General features: G+C 42.1%; 1 protein-coding gene across 9 annotated transcripts in view; it reads left to right on the top strand.

The window, feature by feature from the left end:
- The window catches only part of SLC25A26 (solute carrier family 25 member 26), a 131068-nt gene that overhangs the window by 77616 nt on the left and 35254 nt on the right, over window positions 1–18198 (top strand). For 8 of the 9 annotated variants that reach the window (XR_005601145.1, XM_039546653.1, XM_039546652.1 and 5 more), the window contains one exon: window positions 11977–12021. The exons of the other annotated variant lie outside the window; for it this stretch is intronic. Coding sequence is in view for 7 of the 8 variants with exons in the window: in XM_039546653.1 (XP_039402587.1) it covers window positions 11977–12021 (45 nt within the window). In the remaining variant the exon portion in view is untranslated. The remainder of the gene's footprint in view (window positions 1–11976; window positions 12022–18198) is intronic. 9 annotated transcript variants of the gene reach the window in all.

Below are 18198 nucleotides of genomic sequence, written 5' to 3'. Positions count from 1 at the left end.
CTTTGCTGAATTAGGCGCTATTGAATTAGCATAAAATACTAAAGTGAAATATTTAAAGGGCCTTGTGAAGCTCATTTTAAATAAGATGATGTCACCATCAAGATATCTACTTTGACTAGTCATCCGGACCTGTGTATAACTAACTGTTCACAATAGCTCTGTTTGCCAAGGTCAGAATGGGCGACAAGGGATGGATCACTTGGTGATTCCCTGTTCTGTTCATTCCCTCCGGGGCACCTGGCATTGGCCACTGTCGGAAGACAGGATACTGGGCTAGATGGGCCTTTGGTCTGAGCCAATATAGCTGTTCTTATGTAAGTGTCCCTCATCATGTTTCCCCTTTACCCGCCTTCTTTGCAAAACTGGTTGGAAAATCATTCCCAGAGAGTAGTTATCAGTGGTTCACAGTCATGCTGGAAGCGCATAGTGAGTGGGTTCCTGCAGGGATCAGTTCTGGGTCTGGTTCTGTTCAATATCTTCATCAGTGATTTAGATAATGGCATAGAGACTACACTTATAAAGTTTGCAGACGATACCAAGCTGGAAGGGGTTGCAAGTGCTTTGGAGGATAGGATTAAAATTCAAAATGATCTGGACAAACTGGAGAAATGGTCTGAGGTAAATGGGATGAAATTCAATAAAGACAAATGCAAAGTACTCCACATAGGGAGGAACAATCAGTTGCACACATACAAAATGGGAAAGGACTGCCTAGGAAGGAGTACTGCGGAAATGGATCTGGGGGTCATAGTGGATCAATAAGCTAAATATGAGTCAAGTGTGTGTAAAAAAGCAAAAATCAATGTGGGATGTATTGGATGTGTGTAAGTAAGAGCACAAGCAAGAAAATTCATCTTTCCACCTCCCACTCCTAGATTCAGACCTCAAATGGTCATTGTGTCCTCTTCGTCAGTTTCATTTTTCAGGATGGATGGAGAGGAGAGAGAGAGTCCAGAGAAGAGCAACAAAAATGATTAAAGGTCTAGAAAACATGACCTAGGAGGGAAGATTGAAAAAATTGGGTTTGTTTAGTCTGGAAAAGAGAAGACTGAGGGGGGACAAAACATTTTTCAGGTACATAAATGGTTGTTACAAGGAGGAAGGAGAGAAATTGTTTTTCTTAACCTCTGAGGATAGGACAAGAAGCAATGGGCTTAAATTGCAGCAAGGGAGGTTTAGGTTGGACATGAGGAAAAACTTCCTAACTGTCAGGGTGGTTAAGTACTGGAATAAATGGCCGAGGGAGGTTGTGGAATCTCCATCACTGGAGATTTTAAGAGCAGGTTAGACAAACACCTGTCAGGAATGGTCTAGATAGTACTTAGTCCTGCTATGAGGCAGGGGACTGGACTAGATGACCTCTCAAGGTCCCTTCAAGGCCTATGATTCTTTATTTCATTGCCTTGAGTTGTTGCACTGCATCTCTAGCGAGACTGTAAGCTCCTTGGGGCTGGGACTGTCTCTTCCTTTATCTGCGGTGTGCCATGCAGTTACAATCATCCACATCCTGGCAAATCACAAAACGACATGGCCTCCTTGCAGATCGAGTGCCACCCATATCAGTCTCTGGCTAGATCCTTAAGGTGGTTTGGCTGAATGTTCATTTTCTGTCCATCACTGGTGATCTTAGCATTCTACCGAAGCTTTTGGTGCCCATGTGGTTGCTGCCCGTGTAGCAGCATTCCTTGATACACATGCTTTGGAATTCGTTGGTCCTCCATTCTGATCATTTGTCCGTAGCAAAAAAAGCTGCCAAACAGAACCGGTGCTGATGGTGGCAGTTGCAGGTTTTGGCTTAGAATATCCTCATTTCTGATTTTCTCTTACCACTTAATGTGGAGCAGCTGTTGATGATGATGAGGCTAAACAATGTCAAGCTGGTGGTTTTTCAACCTTCTTCAGTGCCCATGTTTCGCTGCCGTACAGCAGAGTTGGTATAACGGTGGTTCTACAGAGCTGTGGCTCATGGCAAGCTTGATGTTGTGACATCCTCACAGAGGCCACTGAAGGGCCTGAAACATGGCTGCAGCAGCTGCTATACGAGTGTCCACATCTTTTGAGCATTCCCTGGCACTGTCTGTGATGCTGCCCAAGTATTGGATGGGTCCCACCTGCTCAATGCCATGTCTGAACAGATTCATACTGAGCTGGTTATGAGCTGGAGGATGGTAGATGGTAATGGCCAAGGATTTACTTTTATCTAGATTTAACTACCAGACCAATGCATGCTGCTTCTTGCCCAACGAGATCAGCCATGGAGTAATGGCACTATGTAAATATTTAATATCAGTAGCCACAGGGAGACAGCAGCTGTTCCTTTTTTCATAACCGGGGCACAAAATTTCTTACACGTTTTAAAAATGAAATAACATAGCAGAGTTTGGTATTTCTAAAGCTTGATATAAATCTGCGATTTTCCCATCTGCCACATGATGGAGATAATGGTGTAAGATATATTAAGCATAGCTGTCTATGGGCTCGGATGCTTTGAAGAAGATAGTTCCAGCTGGATTCCAATGGCTGCTGCTGTTCAGTGCTATTGTTAAGTTGTAGTGACTATTCTTGCAGCTATTCTTATGCAGTGGCTATTATACAGTGCTTTTTTCACCTCCGATAGGAAGGAATAAATTATACCCTTGACACCTATATATTCTTTAACAGCTGGTTAAATTGATTTTTTTTTTCTTCAGAAGGGAGATGCACAGGATAAAATCCTTGACTAACTCAAGGCCCCCAACTCAGCAAAGCAGTTTAGTTCATCTCTGTTCAGGAAAGCATTTAAAAACATGCGTCAGTCCCATTAACGTCAATGAAACTTAAGAATGTGCTTAAGCGCTTTGTGGAATCGAGGGCCAAATGGAGGTAGAAGCAGAGCTGTAGAGGCTGGGTCATGAGGCATCCTGCCAGTGCAGGGAACCTAAAGCAACTTGCTCCACAGTCCTATTTACTGACGGTCAAAAAAAGCACTTGTTCCCACCACCTGCGCGTACCATGAAGCTGGCTACCCAGGCTTCCTTGGAACTATGCAATAAGAGCAGAATTATAAATATGACCCTTGTGTAGCACACTAGTATCCTTGCATTCTCTCTACCCACTGCCTCCACCTTGCCACACATGGAGACTGATCCAAAGCCCATCGAAGTCGTGTGGAAAGACTCCCAATGATGCTGATGAACTTTGGATCCAGCCCATAGGCAAAAGAGGGCTGTGAGTTTTCCTGTAGAATATTTTAAATGAGATTCCGAAGCCTCCTAGAGAGAGGGAGAGAACTGTGTAATTTACATGGAGAAGAGCTGCATGAAATAATTCTGTTGTGTCCTATTTGGGAGCATTATGTAGTAGTGTAACAAGAAAACTATTCTAGATGGACACACTTGGAAAGGGGAGAACATATGTTCTTTTCCATTCTGGTAAGTAATGTCGCTGTTACTCTGAGGGCAGGTATCTTCCCATAAATATTCTCATGCTGATGTCAGTGCAGTTATCGATTCACTTATATCTGGTTTTATTTGATTGAATATTTACTTCATGAAGCAACACTCACCCCCAACATATACTCCATAGACCCACCTCCCCTATGGCAAGAAACTCTATACGATTTGTTTTAACTACCTTCATTTTATTAATGCTCCTTGTATGTGCATTACTCAAAGTTCCCATTCCCTTCAGTGGCAATTTTTTTAGGGTAAGGAGTGCAGGACTGGGCTCTGAAGAATCTTTCAGGTGCATCGTAATTGAAGATATAACACTATTCCAGTATGGATGCCTGCCTTTCAGGCATCTTTCCATAAATTAATTCTCTTGGGTCTCATTTTGTGTATCCCTTGAGGGTCTGAGGTAACAGCTGCTTGTATGACAGGTTTCTATGGCTGTACTTTAAACAAACAAAAACACAGAGAAAGTACCTAAAATATCTTTAATGTTATGGAATCAAATAGAACTGCTCCATTGGACCATAGTGCATAGCCAAGTATATTTAAATAATTCATTAATATGTTAGCTTCTTCAAATATGAGGCGTTTTTTGTTTGTTTTTTTTCCCTTTCTATGTGTGCTTCAGAAGACTTTTCCAGAAATGTTGAGTTCCATGGTTAAGGATTCTACTGTTATGTTTTTTTCATGTGAACAAAGATTAGTCCTTCATGGTCCTAAACTCAATGCATGTGCATGACTTACAGGCATTACCTACCAATAAATAGGAGATTAGCTGCGGCTTGTATATTTCCTGATCAGTTCACATTTTTTCAGATGGCTCATTGTTATCCTGTTTCCTTTAACGATGGGACATTCTAATGAGTTTGCCATCTGACATACATCTGCTTCCTGTTAGACAATGCCTTCATTCTTTTAGAGCTGCTAAACTCATCAGTTATCCTGACAGATTTTTATCTGTGCCTTAAAAACAGCATGTACAAGTTGATGTTGGAATATTTATTTTCATTGTGCATTTTTTGGGTATGCTGCTTTTTAAGAACAAATAACAAAACAGACCTATTTTGACAATGGGTGCTGTGGGGCTATTTATTGGGGATGGGGGAGGAGAGAGTCTGCTAGAGTATTTGCATATTTGGGGTGCAATCAATCCTCCTCTTATTGAAGTCAGATTGGGAGCAGGATCAAGGATCTTGGGTTTGTGAAGGTTAACGTCCTATGCAGGTTATCTATGTAACCTCAGTCAATTTCTGTAAAGCTGCTTTGCCCTCCCATCAAAATATCAGGGTGGAGTGGAGGAGAGAGAATTTTAAGGCTGTTCATCCCATCTCTATGATGAAAGTGCCTTAAATAAAACAATGGTCCCTAATGCTGTCAGTGAAAGGTTAAAGCATTCTGCACTCATTACAAGGATCTCTGTTAGCTGTCTCTCTCGTGTTTAAGTTGTATATCTGGCTCAGTGCTTCTCTTCTCCCCACCTGTTGCGGGCAGGCATATATCTGTGCTGGAGCTCTCACATATTTCCCCTTCATTTTTCCATATTTCCATACAGAGACTGTATTTTTATTAACCATCCTTCTACCAGAAGAGGACTGGATGAGGATTTCCCTTTGTAACTTATCAGCAGTGGTTTTTAAAAGAAAACCACACTCATTTTATGCAGTTTTGCAACATGAGCTTAAAAGAGAAGTGTGTAATAGAGGTTCTCAACCAAATTAAACCACACTTTGCCACATAGAGTGTTTAATTTGTCAAAAGACTTTACAGATGCCAGCTAATGAATCTTCAAAACACCCATGTAGGACAGATGGTGAGTAATATTAATTTGATGATGGAGAAACTGAGGCAAAGAGATGCAGTGATTTCCCTGTGGTTGTAGAGGAAGTCTGTCTGAGCCAGGAATTTAATTGAGGAGTTCTTGTATCCCTGTCCTGTGCATAGAGCACAAGATTGCATCCCTTTTCCTAGCTTAAACAGTTACAAAGGTTAACATTAATGGTTTGAAAGACAGAGTTACAAATTGCCTGTGGTAGGTTTCTTGTGTAAGCATCAACTGGAGTCTGGCTTGTACTATTAATCCTCTGTAAAAATGAATGTTGGCAATATTGATATTGGTATTTTTACCACCGTGTCATCTAGAGTTGCCCACCATCACCCGTATTAGCGATAGTGCCATTGTGCTACAGCAGTGGTGGAAGAATTTCCAAAGATCATCAGGGTACGTGCCCCATTGGTGTTTTACCCCGGCTGGACCATGGCTGCTAATTATAGTTCTAATGCTGCACAGCCTTGCCTATGCTGGCTGGCCCAGTTGTGTTGGAAATCACTGCAATGGGTCCTGTGTTTAAACGTGTTCTTTAGAAGATGGGGCCCTGGGGGAGTTCTGACTCTCTGGCCATTGTTGCCACTTGCTTTATTGTCTTTGTTGGAAACCTTTGTTTCTAAGCGCATCAATATTTATTAACTGAGACTTCACTCATTTATTTACCAGTGTTCTCTCTCTCTTACCACACTAAATCCTTTCATCTCTAAAAACTGCAGTAAGGACATCTACAGTTTGACAGCCTTTCGGTCATGCTTAAAATTACAAATTACCTTTGTTAGGTTTCTTGTGGAGTCTGCAGTGCATCAACTGGAGCCTGGCAAGCAGGATTAATTGAATGTAAAAATGAATGTTGACAATACTGGGTTTAAGGACGGTATGTCGAGTGGCTGTGCATTGCCGCTATGCACCTTCAATCAGGATGCTTTATACCACGCTGTATATAATCCCATCTATTGCTGTGACCTGTGACATGGCCAAGTGAAAGGCTTACCTCATTTCATACTATCTTTTCAAATCCTATTATGGAGAAAGTATATTTATAGGTGGAATGTCCGTTGATCATAATCTAGATGCATTGTGTAAGTGCGTGAAGGATTTTAAGAGGAGAAGACACTGAAACAGATTTACTATGATTATTAATTGAAATGTTTTGGTGTTAAATTCAGCCGAGAAACAGAGTTGTTTATATGACTGCAACTTGAACGTATCGTAAAAGAAGAACCATCTCGTGTAAAGGAGCCATTCTTCTTTTAAATACAGTCATAAACAAACAAAAAAAGGTTGTTTATTCAAAATGGAAGTTTACAGCTGTAATCTAGAAACAATTATATAATATTTTCTATCTTCTTTTTCAAACTCTGAACTACAGTGTGTCTCTACACTGTTCTGCCATGATTAAAGTAGAGAAATAGGAAGATAAGACCGGTTTGACAACTGCTGCCCAGATACCACGGTGAGGGGCACCCTTCGCAAATATATGCTGTAGAACTACAGTGATGAGTGGAAATGCCATGTGTACAAACGCCTTTAAGTGAGACTGTTGGTGACACTTTCTAAAAGTGTTGGCTTAACTCTGCTCCCATTGAAGCCAATGGGAGTTCTTACCATTGGCTTCAGTGGCAATAGAGTTACGAAAATATCCTATGCCTAATAAATACATGATAAGCAGCTGCCAGCATTACTGGTGGAACAACGTGCCCTAAAGGTATCCCCGAGAGCAGTTTGTGTGACTGATATCACAGGTCATGAGGAGGGGCCATGGCAAGAACAAGAAATCGTTGGATTCTGCTGATTTTGGGTCTTACTGCCCTGTTTTTGTGTCACCCCTTGTGCCAGACCCAGAAAGGATTTGAGTCGGTTACAACCCCCTGCTACACAACCTGGCTGTTTAGCTTGAGCTGTAGAGACTCATGTGTTCAGCTCTGGACATCCCTAGTACAGTCCCCAGTGTTGGCCAAGATGGTGGCTGTCACATAAGTGGAGAGTCATCCTGGATTTCAGCTGTTATGGGCCTCAGATGCTCGGGATGAACTACCTCTGTCCAAGGGAAGTATTTAACCCGCCAGTGAGATGGTGTCCTGCTCTGTGCCTTGTTCACTGAGATTGTGAGTTGGTTGAAGCTCTCAGCATGAAAACCTGGCACTTGAGCTGTAGAGACGCGTGCATTCAGCTCTGGAGCTCCTTGGTTCAGTCTCTGGGTTACACAGAATCTAGGCTCTTCAAGTCTGGGTGGGGGCAAAGAAGAAACCAAGCCTCGCAGCAGAAGTAGGATTGCTCTGTAGCCATCAATACAGCCCCATGGGAGCAGTAGGTGTGCTGCTTCTGCACACTCACTTCCCAAGGAGCAAAGTCCCACCTTGCTTCCTAAACCGTTGAATTCTGTGGAGCTGCTCAGGTGCTTCAGCTTAACCACATGGCTCTGCTGAATGGGGGCCCAAAAGAGTGAAAGAGACCCGTGCAAGAAAACAAAGACCTTAACTCCTCTTTTAGGTGATTTTATTGTCTCCGATGGCTGTTCTCGTAGTATTTACTCTAGCATTTGTAACAACAGATAATTCCGAGAGCAAAGCCCCGCTGAATCAGACACACAGAGAACCTGAATAAACAAACATGCGCTGCAGATTAGTAAGAACATCTGCAGTTTTTATATTGGTTTGAGAACACATGCCACATGATTTTTCATTTCTTATGCTTTTTAGGTTTTTAATATATTGCTAATAAAAGTTGGGAGAGGAAGGCACAGCTGGACTAGACATGCCAGGCCACCATTTAATTTCTGACTCAGAGGACGAGCAGAAGAGTAGTTTTATTGTATCCTAGTAGAGAATAAAGCCACATGCAAATTCCAGCCATGAACATCTGTTTCCTCTTTATGTAGAAGAATTCTAGCATTTTGAAGAGGATTCCAGTTTTGAATAAAGGGCCTGGCTTTATTTATTTATTTTTTCTTTGCTGCTCCTTCAACATGCTACCCCTCCGTCTGACTGCTGAGTTTCCCTCTGGGTGTTGTCAGCTTGTGATTTAACATCACAGATTTATCAGCATCGAATGGGCAAATTTTGTAACTGTAGCCTGATAAAGTTTAAATTGCTTCAATCAAAACATTATTTTATTGCTATGAGGGGTATCAGTACTACTTCAATTTTCAATATTAATGCATCCATCTGGCAGTGTTTAAATTCATCCTTAAATTCATCTCACTTGCTGAAAGCTTCTCAACTCTTAGGTGAAACATTCTTGCAGTTTGATTTTAAAAGTGAGAGTTTGTTTTTCTATTGCTGTTACTCTGGGCTGCAGCTGTTCTCAGTGTTGGTTTTTTAAAATCACTGGCTTTCAAGATATAAAATCCTTTTTTTTTTAATCCACCTAATTCAGGAGAATTAAGCAGATCTTTGAAAACAATAAAAATCTGCAATAAATTGGATATTGGACATTAAAAACTACAGCTCCTGAGTAACTGGCTATTGTGTCCATCTATTAAACATTAGAATAATAATTTTACATATGTATGGGAGCTGCCCCTTTTTGGGGGTGGGGGGTGGGGTAGGATTTAATTCTATTGAATAAACAGTACAGTTATAGAACATCAAGCCAGACATGAGAACGGATACTGTCTGTCTATTTTATGTGAACATCAAATGAGAGATTTGGTGGAGCTAGCCAGAATTTCATATTTGCTGGCAGAAAGTTCTCCACATGTGTGGACCACATTTTCCTTGTTGTTTTAGGTTATTTCAGGCACAGATATCGTTGCCTGGCTGGGTGTGATTCTGTTCTGTATCTGAAGGTTTTTGTAAGGAAAATAACAGCAAACGCAATCAAACCACAGTTCTTCAAGGGAAGAAGTGTCCCCAAAGTGAGAGGGTTTCTCACTTCAATTTCACTGTAAAAAGCTTGTGACAAGCATAATGAATTTATCACTGTATGAATTGCATGGTTAAAGAAAGTTCTCTTTTTATATGTTAATCTACTCTGGTGCGCTCTGGTCTTTTTAAAGGCATGTTGCCCAGTAGATTGGGCCAGAATGTAGGTTTTGTTTTGAAAAGTCTCAGGACATGTAATGTTAGTATATCTCTGGGAAAGTATAAAATTCGATTAAAACAGGATTTATGAGGGCTGGGTGAGGATTTAAGCTCCAGTCAGCAAGCTCCTTCTCACAGGTTGCTCCATGGGCCTGTGCAAACCCTGTTGACTCGCACCATGCAGAGTCTAAGCCCTAAACCTCCTCCTGCCATTTTGGAAATCCATCTTGTGAGGTGCATGAGGAAGTGAAAATGAGGATCAAAAGCAGGGCCGGCTCCAGCTTTTTTGCCGCCCCAAGCTGCGAAGCGAAAAAAAAAGAAAAGATAAAGCCGATCGGCGACACTTCAGCGGCAGCTCAATCGCGCCGGTTCATTCTTCTGTGGCAATTCGGCGGCAGGTCCTTCACTCCCTCTTTTCCTCTTTGGTGGCAGCTCCAAGAGGAAAAGAGAGACTGAGAGACCCACCGCCGAATTGCCGCTGAAGATCTGGACCCCTTTCCATTGACTGCCCCAAGCACCTGCTTCCTTCGCTGGTGCCTGGAGCCGACCCTGATCAACAGTCAAACCTGATCTGACTTGTCCAAACTGAGAAGGATGCAGAAAGGAAACAGGCAACTCAAATGGTGAAAATCAAATAGAAATTTTAAACTTCTTTCCATTTGCTTGAAATGCATCTAATTAATAATAGAGATAAAACAAACCTTATTTTGAGAGCATCCCTTGTCTTCATCTTAACAGATTTCCCCCCCCACTCAGAGTACAATAGGAAGAAATCTGAGATTGTGTATGTATTAGGAGGCCTGCTTTGTTTGGTATAAACTGAACTTAGTGCATTTCCTTTTCTTCTCTTTTTTTAACAAATTGGAGCAAATATGATGGCTATTACATCTCTTTTCTGGTGTAGATGATAGAAGGTTATGTCACTTTTGATTCTGCAGTGCAAGGAAATGATGCAGTTAACTCCCATTTGACAACGATGCAGCAGCATGTGGCTCTATATCTGCTCATAAATATATTACGAGGCATTTCTGTCAAATATCTGGACTTTGTCACCCAAAATCGAAAAGGAAATTTAAGTGCTATGCTAGAGTTTCAGGGCCCTGATAAATAAGAACCAGGTTTGACCTTTCTTTTGGGCCTTTGAGATGCCACAAGGGATAGTCCTCTTTGTTCAAGATGACAAACTTCCTCTGAGATTTCAGTTTGTCAGCTCAATGTACAGCATCAGCATTGATTTCATCTCACTGCCATTTCCTGCCTGAATAGATAACAAATTTTCTGTGGCAGGTGTCTGTCAAGCTAAGTTTTGCCTGGCAGATTAACGGAATAGGCTCATTTATTAATCATTAGTTGCAACACAATAAAACAAACTTTAACTCTTCTGATGTTGGATAAATGTTAATGTTTAGGGGCCATTTCAAACTTCCATGTATTTTAGATTTAATAAGATTTACATACCTCCACAATGAATGTTTCTAATAATCTACAGTTACTTAAATTATACTACTGTATTTTCCACTGCATGCATCCGAAGAAGTGGGCTGTAGCCCACGAAAGCTTATGGTCAAATAAATTTGTTCGTCTCTAAGGTGCCGCAAGTACTCCTGTTCTTTTTGCAGATACAGACTAACACGGCTGCTACTCTGAAACCTTAAATTATACTGTATCTTACTATATCATTCCATAGATTTAACAAGACAGCTATTGTCTATATTAAATACTGGAAGCTTTTACAAGCTGAGGCTTGGCATTTTATCAGAAGTGATGGTAATTACGTTGTTTCTTTGCACTCCTCTGTCTGTCTCCAGCTGTTGTCTCTTTTTATACATAGAGTGAAAACTCTTTAGCGTAAGGACCATCTTTTTGTTCCTTGTTTGTGTCTGGTGCCTACCACAATTGGGTTGTGATCTGTGACTTGGGCTCCCAGGTGCTACCAAAATACAAACATAGAAATATAATAATATGAAGTGTTGTTGTAGCCGTGTCAGTCCCAGGATATCAGAGTGACAGGGTGGGTGAGGTAATATCTTTTATTGACCCAACTTCTGTTGGTGAGAGAGACAAGCTTTCATGCTTACACAGTGCTGAAGAAGAACTCCGTGTAGCTTGAAAGCTTGTCTCTCTCACCAACAGATGTTGGCCCAATAAAAGATATTACCTCACCCACCTTGTCTCTCTCAATAATAATAATAATAATAATTAATAATTAATTATCCATTTTGGACAATAGAGACAATAAACTTGCAACCCCATTATGCCATTTTTAGCGCCCCTTTAAGACACTAAGCGTTCCTCCACTTTCAGATAATTATGCGTGACAGTGCATGTTATCCGACAGTTCCTCATCAAGCTGTGTTTGTGGCCTGAGTGGTGTGGTGCTTGAACCATCTTTATGGCTTCTTTGGCTAAAAGTCAAACTGAGACATTCCCGGCACTAGATCATGCTAGTTATTGCTCTTACAGGCCACCCTGGTAACAAGACATTAACCTCTCAGCAGGGAACGTGATAAACAAAGTAAAAACTGCTTTAGTGAAACCAGTCCTCTAACAGCAGTGTACATAAAGTAATCCTTACAGATTTATAAATGTAATAAGCTACAGTTCACTGAGTGAACAACAACTGTTCCTAATTTAGCCAGCCAAGGAACATGCCAATCTAATTTGCTGTTGTGACTTTTTTTTTCTTTACCCCCTCCAGATTCCTTTCTCTCTGGTGCAATTTCCCCTTTGGGAGTCCTTAAAGGTAAGACCCATTAGTGTGTCAAGCCAGTGACATTAGAAATATGTGCATCTTAGAAGCTTGTATGATAGCTTACCTAACTTGTTAACCACAGATATGGACATTTCAGAGAATGCATGTACAAAGCTAGTTTTGCATATGATAATCATTTGGTTGGATGTCTGAAAAAGACAGCAATCTAAGCTTTAATGTATGTCATGCAAACAAATCCCAGTGCTCTGCACTGACGATAAACACCCCAGAAGTTTTGTTTGCTGTCCTACCTAATGGTATCGATTTAAAATTGTCTGGAGCCATCAGTGTTGTCTGAATTTGCAACACCTTACTCCTGAAGGTAAAGAGGAAATTTTGAGTTGTGCAGAGGAGACTGATTAAATAAAATTGTTGCCAAGGGCCACCCACAATATGTCATTGGTGTTCTGATTGGCTTTGTACCAATTATTTGAAAGAATTGTTTAAAGAATCTGTAAATCAGAAGATACCTTAATAGAGCAATTTTCTAGAATGATGCAATTTTATATGAATGTTATCCCTCCAGTTGGTTGCATTGTTTATATAAGGTGAAATTGCTGTGCAACAAAAGGACTCGTGGTCTAGTGTTTAAAGCACAGAACTGGAGTTCATGAGATCAATGCTCCGTTCCTAGCTGTGCTACTCACCATTGGCAAGTCATGTAATTTCTGTGTGCCCCAGTTTTCTCATCAAATGGTTAAGCTGCTAGTTCTGCACCTCAAAGGGAGGTTGGGGGGGCTAACGTTTGTAAAGTGCTTTGATGTCCTTGCACAGAAGGCAGAATAGAAGTGCAAAGTGTTGTTGCAGGCCATTGCAAATGTCAGGTAGGATTTAATATTTATATGATGGAGGGATTTTTTATTATTATTATTAAGTGAGTGGGACTCCTGGAAATGGTTGGATGACAGCACTGTAAAGTGAAGTCCTCTCCTCTTACAAAACAGATGCACAGTAAGTGGTGGGAGTGCTAGCTTCCCCTACACGGCAGCATTGATGTGCGTGGACCTTGTTCCAAAGGACGCAGTTCTGGGACTGATGCATAGTCCAGATTCCAAGCTGACCGAAACACTCCACTCTCCCTTGAGAGACAATTAGTATAAATTGTGCCAGTGGTTCTGGAGACGTAGGCATTCACTCACTTGGAACTTGGTTGAGACCACAAAATAATTTCAAATAACCACCAAACTGCTGGCAGATGCTAGTAATTTTCCTTCATGAGCAGCCAGAGCTCAGTTCAAACCAGTGACCTAGGAAAAAGAGGCTATAGTATCAGGTATTTTGAGCTATCCTGTCCTTACAGAACTGAAGGATTGGTTCTGAGCAACCCTCTGAAAGCCGGGTTGGAAAACAGAATTTCCATCTATGGGAAATTCTGATTGGTACAACCCTGGATGCCCACCAGGCTGCTGTATTAGTCCCAAACCTTGGCTCCCATGTGCTTTTAGGCTGGCTGAGTCTGGACAGAATCCAGTAACTGCTCAAACTCTGGGCTTCTAGGCATGCCTTGGAGTGAAGATCCTCTATCTAACTCCCACTCCTGAGATACAGACTCTGCAATCCAATTGACTAGGACCTGAAACTAGTGCTGGTCCCTTACAAGACTCCCTGATAGCTATTGTACTACACCCCTCCCCCGGCCCCGAGTTACACCGATGCTCTGGGCCCTCTGGATTACCGTTTCACTTTTGACGACTATGTGATGTTGAAGGAAGGGGAACCCAGGCTGTGTAAAGGCATTTCTAAACCAATCACATTTTATTCCTAGATAAGGCACAAGAGAGGTACAGATCTATGGAAAAATAAGCATCTGTATGCAGAACCCTCGCTCGAGTGTCCACACCATTCTAGAGCCCTTTTGGGTCTTTGTCAGTCCTTCCAGGGCTCCAGAACCCTTTTCTCCTCCTGCCCAGTGTTGCCTTCTTGCTCTGGTCTCTTCTAGAATGGCCAGTGAGAGAGCCTCCCATTTATAAAGTCCCAGTTCCATCCCCTCCCATCAGTTGACTCCCCTGAACGGCTTCAGGTATCTTATCAAGTGATTTTTTTGGTGCTTAGTTGCAGCCCACCTGAAGTCCAGTCAAGGAAAACTGCTTCCCCTTGGCTGCAGCCAGCTCATTGTTCTAGGCTGATTTTCCATTTGAAAGGAAAGCCACCCAGGCTAATGCCTCTTGATTGCTCTTCCTTGTTAGCCCTCTGCTAGGTGCTAATACTTCCCCTCACCCCAGTGGATGCAGGAGTTGCAGTGTACACCATTACTGTACCTGCAGGCTGCAAGTGAGTCCGAAATAGGGTAAGGGTGACGTGCCCAGGGTTTAGGGGGAAGTGGCAGTCCTCTCCTTACTCCCACCACAGCTGTTCTGTTGAGTCTTGTTTTCTGGCTCCTCGCAGTCACGGGTTTCCCAGGAGAGGCGTTTAAATAGCACATCCCCAGACCAGCCTGGCTCTCTCTCTTTCTGGACCAACTTCTGGTGCTGGATGGAACGTGGTACTGGCGATTGTACTTCTGCATGGATTGTGCCGTGGCACCCTTGCTCAGTGCAGGTGTTGTGCTGTTGAAATGAGCTGTCTGTACTTTTCACACCAATCCCTATTATCTGTTGTATTGTGGTAAAGCCTAGAGGCCTCAGCCAGGGCCCCATCAGGAGCCACCCATATATAAAGAAAAGATGGTCCCTACCACCAAACTATGAGACGAGAGCCAAAAGGTGAGGGTGGGGGAGCCTGAGGTAACAGCGAGAGATGGAGGATTGGTGTAATAAGCAGCATACCAGCTGCCGAGCCGTTGAGTGTTTTGTAGGAATCCCAGCACAATGTGCTCATCGTGATGTTATCCAAATGCGGTATCTGGGAATTGTCCTGTTGCACAGGGTAACTTCAGCTACCTTATTAGGAATCTGTTTTTATGCCAAATTACAGGAGCAGCTTTCAGCGAACTCGTATAACGTAGAGCTGACGTGACATCGTAATTGCTAGTGCCGCATCATTGTTCTGGAAACTAGAGACGGCAGTATGAGAAAAGGGCACCTTGCTCTCCAAAACCACATAAAGCTGGAACATGATGTAGCTCTTCACAGAACGTAAAGCTGTTTTAACAAACGTTCACGTAGTTGTGGTGATAAAATGTATTGTTTAAAACCTAGGCTGTAAAGGAGACAGTTTGAATTTAGCTGGCTAAGTAAACAAGCCTTTTAGGATTAGACATCACCGATAATCTAAACGGGTTGGTGGATATTTCCAGCAACACTTAGACTGGACAGCTCATACCATAGCCCAGTTTCAGTATATTGGTCTACAAATAACAACCTGTTACTGAGCGTAGGGATCTTAAAATCCTTCGCACGTGCTTCAGTCATTTCCTTTTCAGCATCTTGATAAAGAGCTAGAGGTTTGTCACATCAAAGTCACAGCAGTGAAAGCAGGAGCCCTGGCTGTAGAAGTAACTGATTGCAGATGATTGAATTAAACTCTTTTTAAAAAAAATCACAAATACTGAAGCAAAGAAGAAAAGTTATAGTCTAGTCACCTGTGAGCACATGGGCAGTAGCAGCTAAAGGATTCAGCGGCAGGTCTTCTCACAGGTTCTTTGAAGGGATGGGGGGAACAGTAAATAGCAGGTAGCAGGAGAGGCAGCACAAAGCACTGACACAGAGACCTTAACTAAAATGATTGAGTCACCTTTGTCCGGCTTGTCCTCATCCGTCCCGCCGTGAACGCAAGTCGATGCCACACCATTCTGTTTTGTTGTGAGCACATTCTTTCCATTTCTCGCCAAAGAGTTTTGTCATGGGATCAGCCCAGCGTGTTTTCGGTCTGCCTAGCGGTCGCTTGTGGTCTCTGGGGATCCAGTCACTGATGCGGATTGTCCACCTATTGTATAAGGAGCTATGCTGGGCTGTATTAAAGGGGTTGGTTGTGAAGGGAGGTGAAACACTCTAAGTATTGGTAAGTGTATGAGGCGTTTAGAGTCAATTCATTGCTGTGGCTGAGGGGATCAGATATTGTGGCTGGATGATTTTATGACCATTAATAAAATCTGTAGTTGTATAAACTGAGTCATTGGTGACTCAGTCTCATGCGTCTGTGCACCAGCAAATTACTGCAGGGATCAAGGAAAATATCTCGCCTCCCTGGAGAGCACAATTAGCTACATGCTTGGTAGGGGAGCATATACTTCCAATGAGACATCAGGTGTTGGCCAAAGCCAGAGACAGGTTACTAGACTTGGAGAAGCAGTAGTCTGATCCCATATGGAAATCATATGTACCTATATCCCATTCTGTGTCTTTGCTTTGCCCCAAGCAGCCATGCGCTAAGCCTGTGCTTAACATTTGTTCTTCTGGCAGGTCATTAGCCATATTATAAACACAGCACTATTATAGTAGTAAATACTGACAGGTTGTACTTCATGAAATATATAGTATTGCATATCATGGCACTGTAATATGTATAGACAATGAGAGAGAGAGGATACTGCACAGATAAGGTTATTCATAAAATGGGCATTAGCACAGGACATATTGAAACGATTGTCAAGGTATGAATTTATTGATGAAAATATGAAATATAGAGGCTTGACTTCTGATTATGTGGGTATCTGGCATGAGCACACAGGTTGGAATTAGCTGATGAGTATACTGTTCTCTTAAATCCTGATATCTCTGAAAAGTTGAAAAAGAGGTAAAGAAACCACTGTGACTTTTTTTTCATACATCTAATATTTTTGTTGGGAGACAAATATTGCTTGGTTTTCTTACAGTAAAGCAAGTCCAACACTATTGCCTACATTTAAAACCCTCCCGCTGTGTACAGAGGTATAATATTATGGTGTTTTTTACTTCCATTTTAAAAAAAAATCCTTCTAATATATATAAGAAACTAGAAAGGTGGAAACTCTACAATGCTCATTGAAATTTTAACAGCCAGCACAGCAAACATTAGGATAAATATTAAAATCCCATACAACAAACATTTTTGGTTACTCTAAGGTAAGCATTTCTGCTGAATGCCACTATGGCATCTTGGCGCTAGGAGAGAGGCAGGCACTTAAATAGGCCAGTCCCATTTCATCTAGAACTGCGAGGTCACAGCCAACACCTTAAATTTTATCTGGAAGCCAACTGGCAACCGGTGCAGATAACAGAGCACACGTGCTCTCTGAAAGGCACTCCATTTACCAAGTGTGCTGCCTTTTGCATCAGGTCTGGCTTTGGGGTAATGTAAGATGCAGTCCCATGTACAGAGCATTCGCATTTCCAGTATGGCTACGTAACTTGCTTCAGAAATACCTCATGTCTCATTCTGTACGGGAATTTCAGATTGCAGGGACACATCTTTGGAGTGAAAGTTTGTGCCGAGTCACAGTGGTTGCAGCAGATATTTCTCTGTTTACAATGACAGATATTTTCCTGTGAGCTGGGCACTCCACTGTAGGTTTTACCTGCTTCATGATATCTTCTCCTACATATTTTTACTTTTTTAGAAAGCCTTCATGGAAGAAATTTTAGCTTCCTCAATTATTTATTGGTGATGTAGAAATATAGGACGTCGGCTCACGGACAAATATTTAGGACTTGAATGTCAGAATCGATGAGTCCTGGCTTTAAGCACAGCAATACCTATTCATCAGAAATGACTGCTTCCCAGGGAAGCCATGGGAAGATGAAAGCTAACAGCTCCATGGCTGGCTATCCCTGATCCCACCAGGATCTACGTCTTGAGCCCTTCTGTTGTGGGAAACACCACTCAGTCCTCTTGATTTTTATCCCCGCACATGCTGGCTGCACTTCGGGCCCAGCAAGAATTACTCTAGCACGGCTGTGAATGGAGAAGGCTCTCTGCATAGGCCAGCCATTGTGTTGTAAGTCTGAGAAATTCCCCTGACGTTTTGTGAGACGGGAACTAGAGGAGGGAGACCATGTGCATGGCTTTTTTAAAAATAACCTTATTTTTCAAAGCAAAAACAAAACAAAACATTCCAGGACCCTTTGTGTCCTGTACCTGACAGTCTGATTCTGAGCTGGACCAGGCATTTCATAGATGTCTAAGGCCAGAGTGGACTATTGTGATCATCTTGTCTGACATCCAAAATAGCACAGGCCAGAGATCCTCACCCATTTACATTTACCCCTCACCACTATATGAAGGCTGCCAGGGACTAGACTGATCCTGGGA

The sequence above is a fragment of the Mauremys reevesii genome, linkage group 7, assembly GCF_016161935.1.
Source record: "Mauremys reevesii isolate NIE-2019 linkage group 7, ASM1616193v1, whole genome shotgun sequence".
NCBI lineage: Eukaryota > Metazoa > Chordata > Testudines > Geoemydidae > Mauremys > Mauremys reevesii.
The sequence above is the reverse complement of the archived record's forward strand: the minus strand, read 5'-3'. Positions and strand labels throughout refer to the sequence as shown.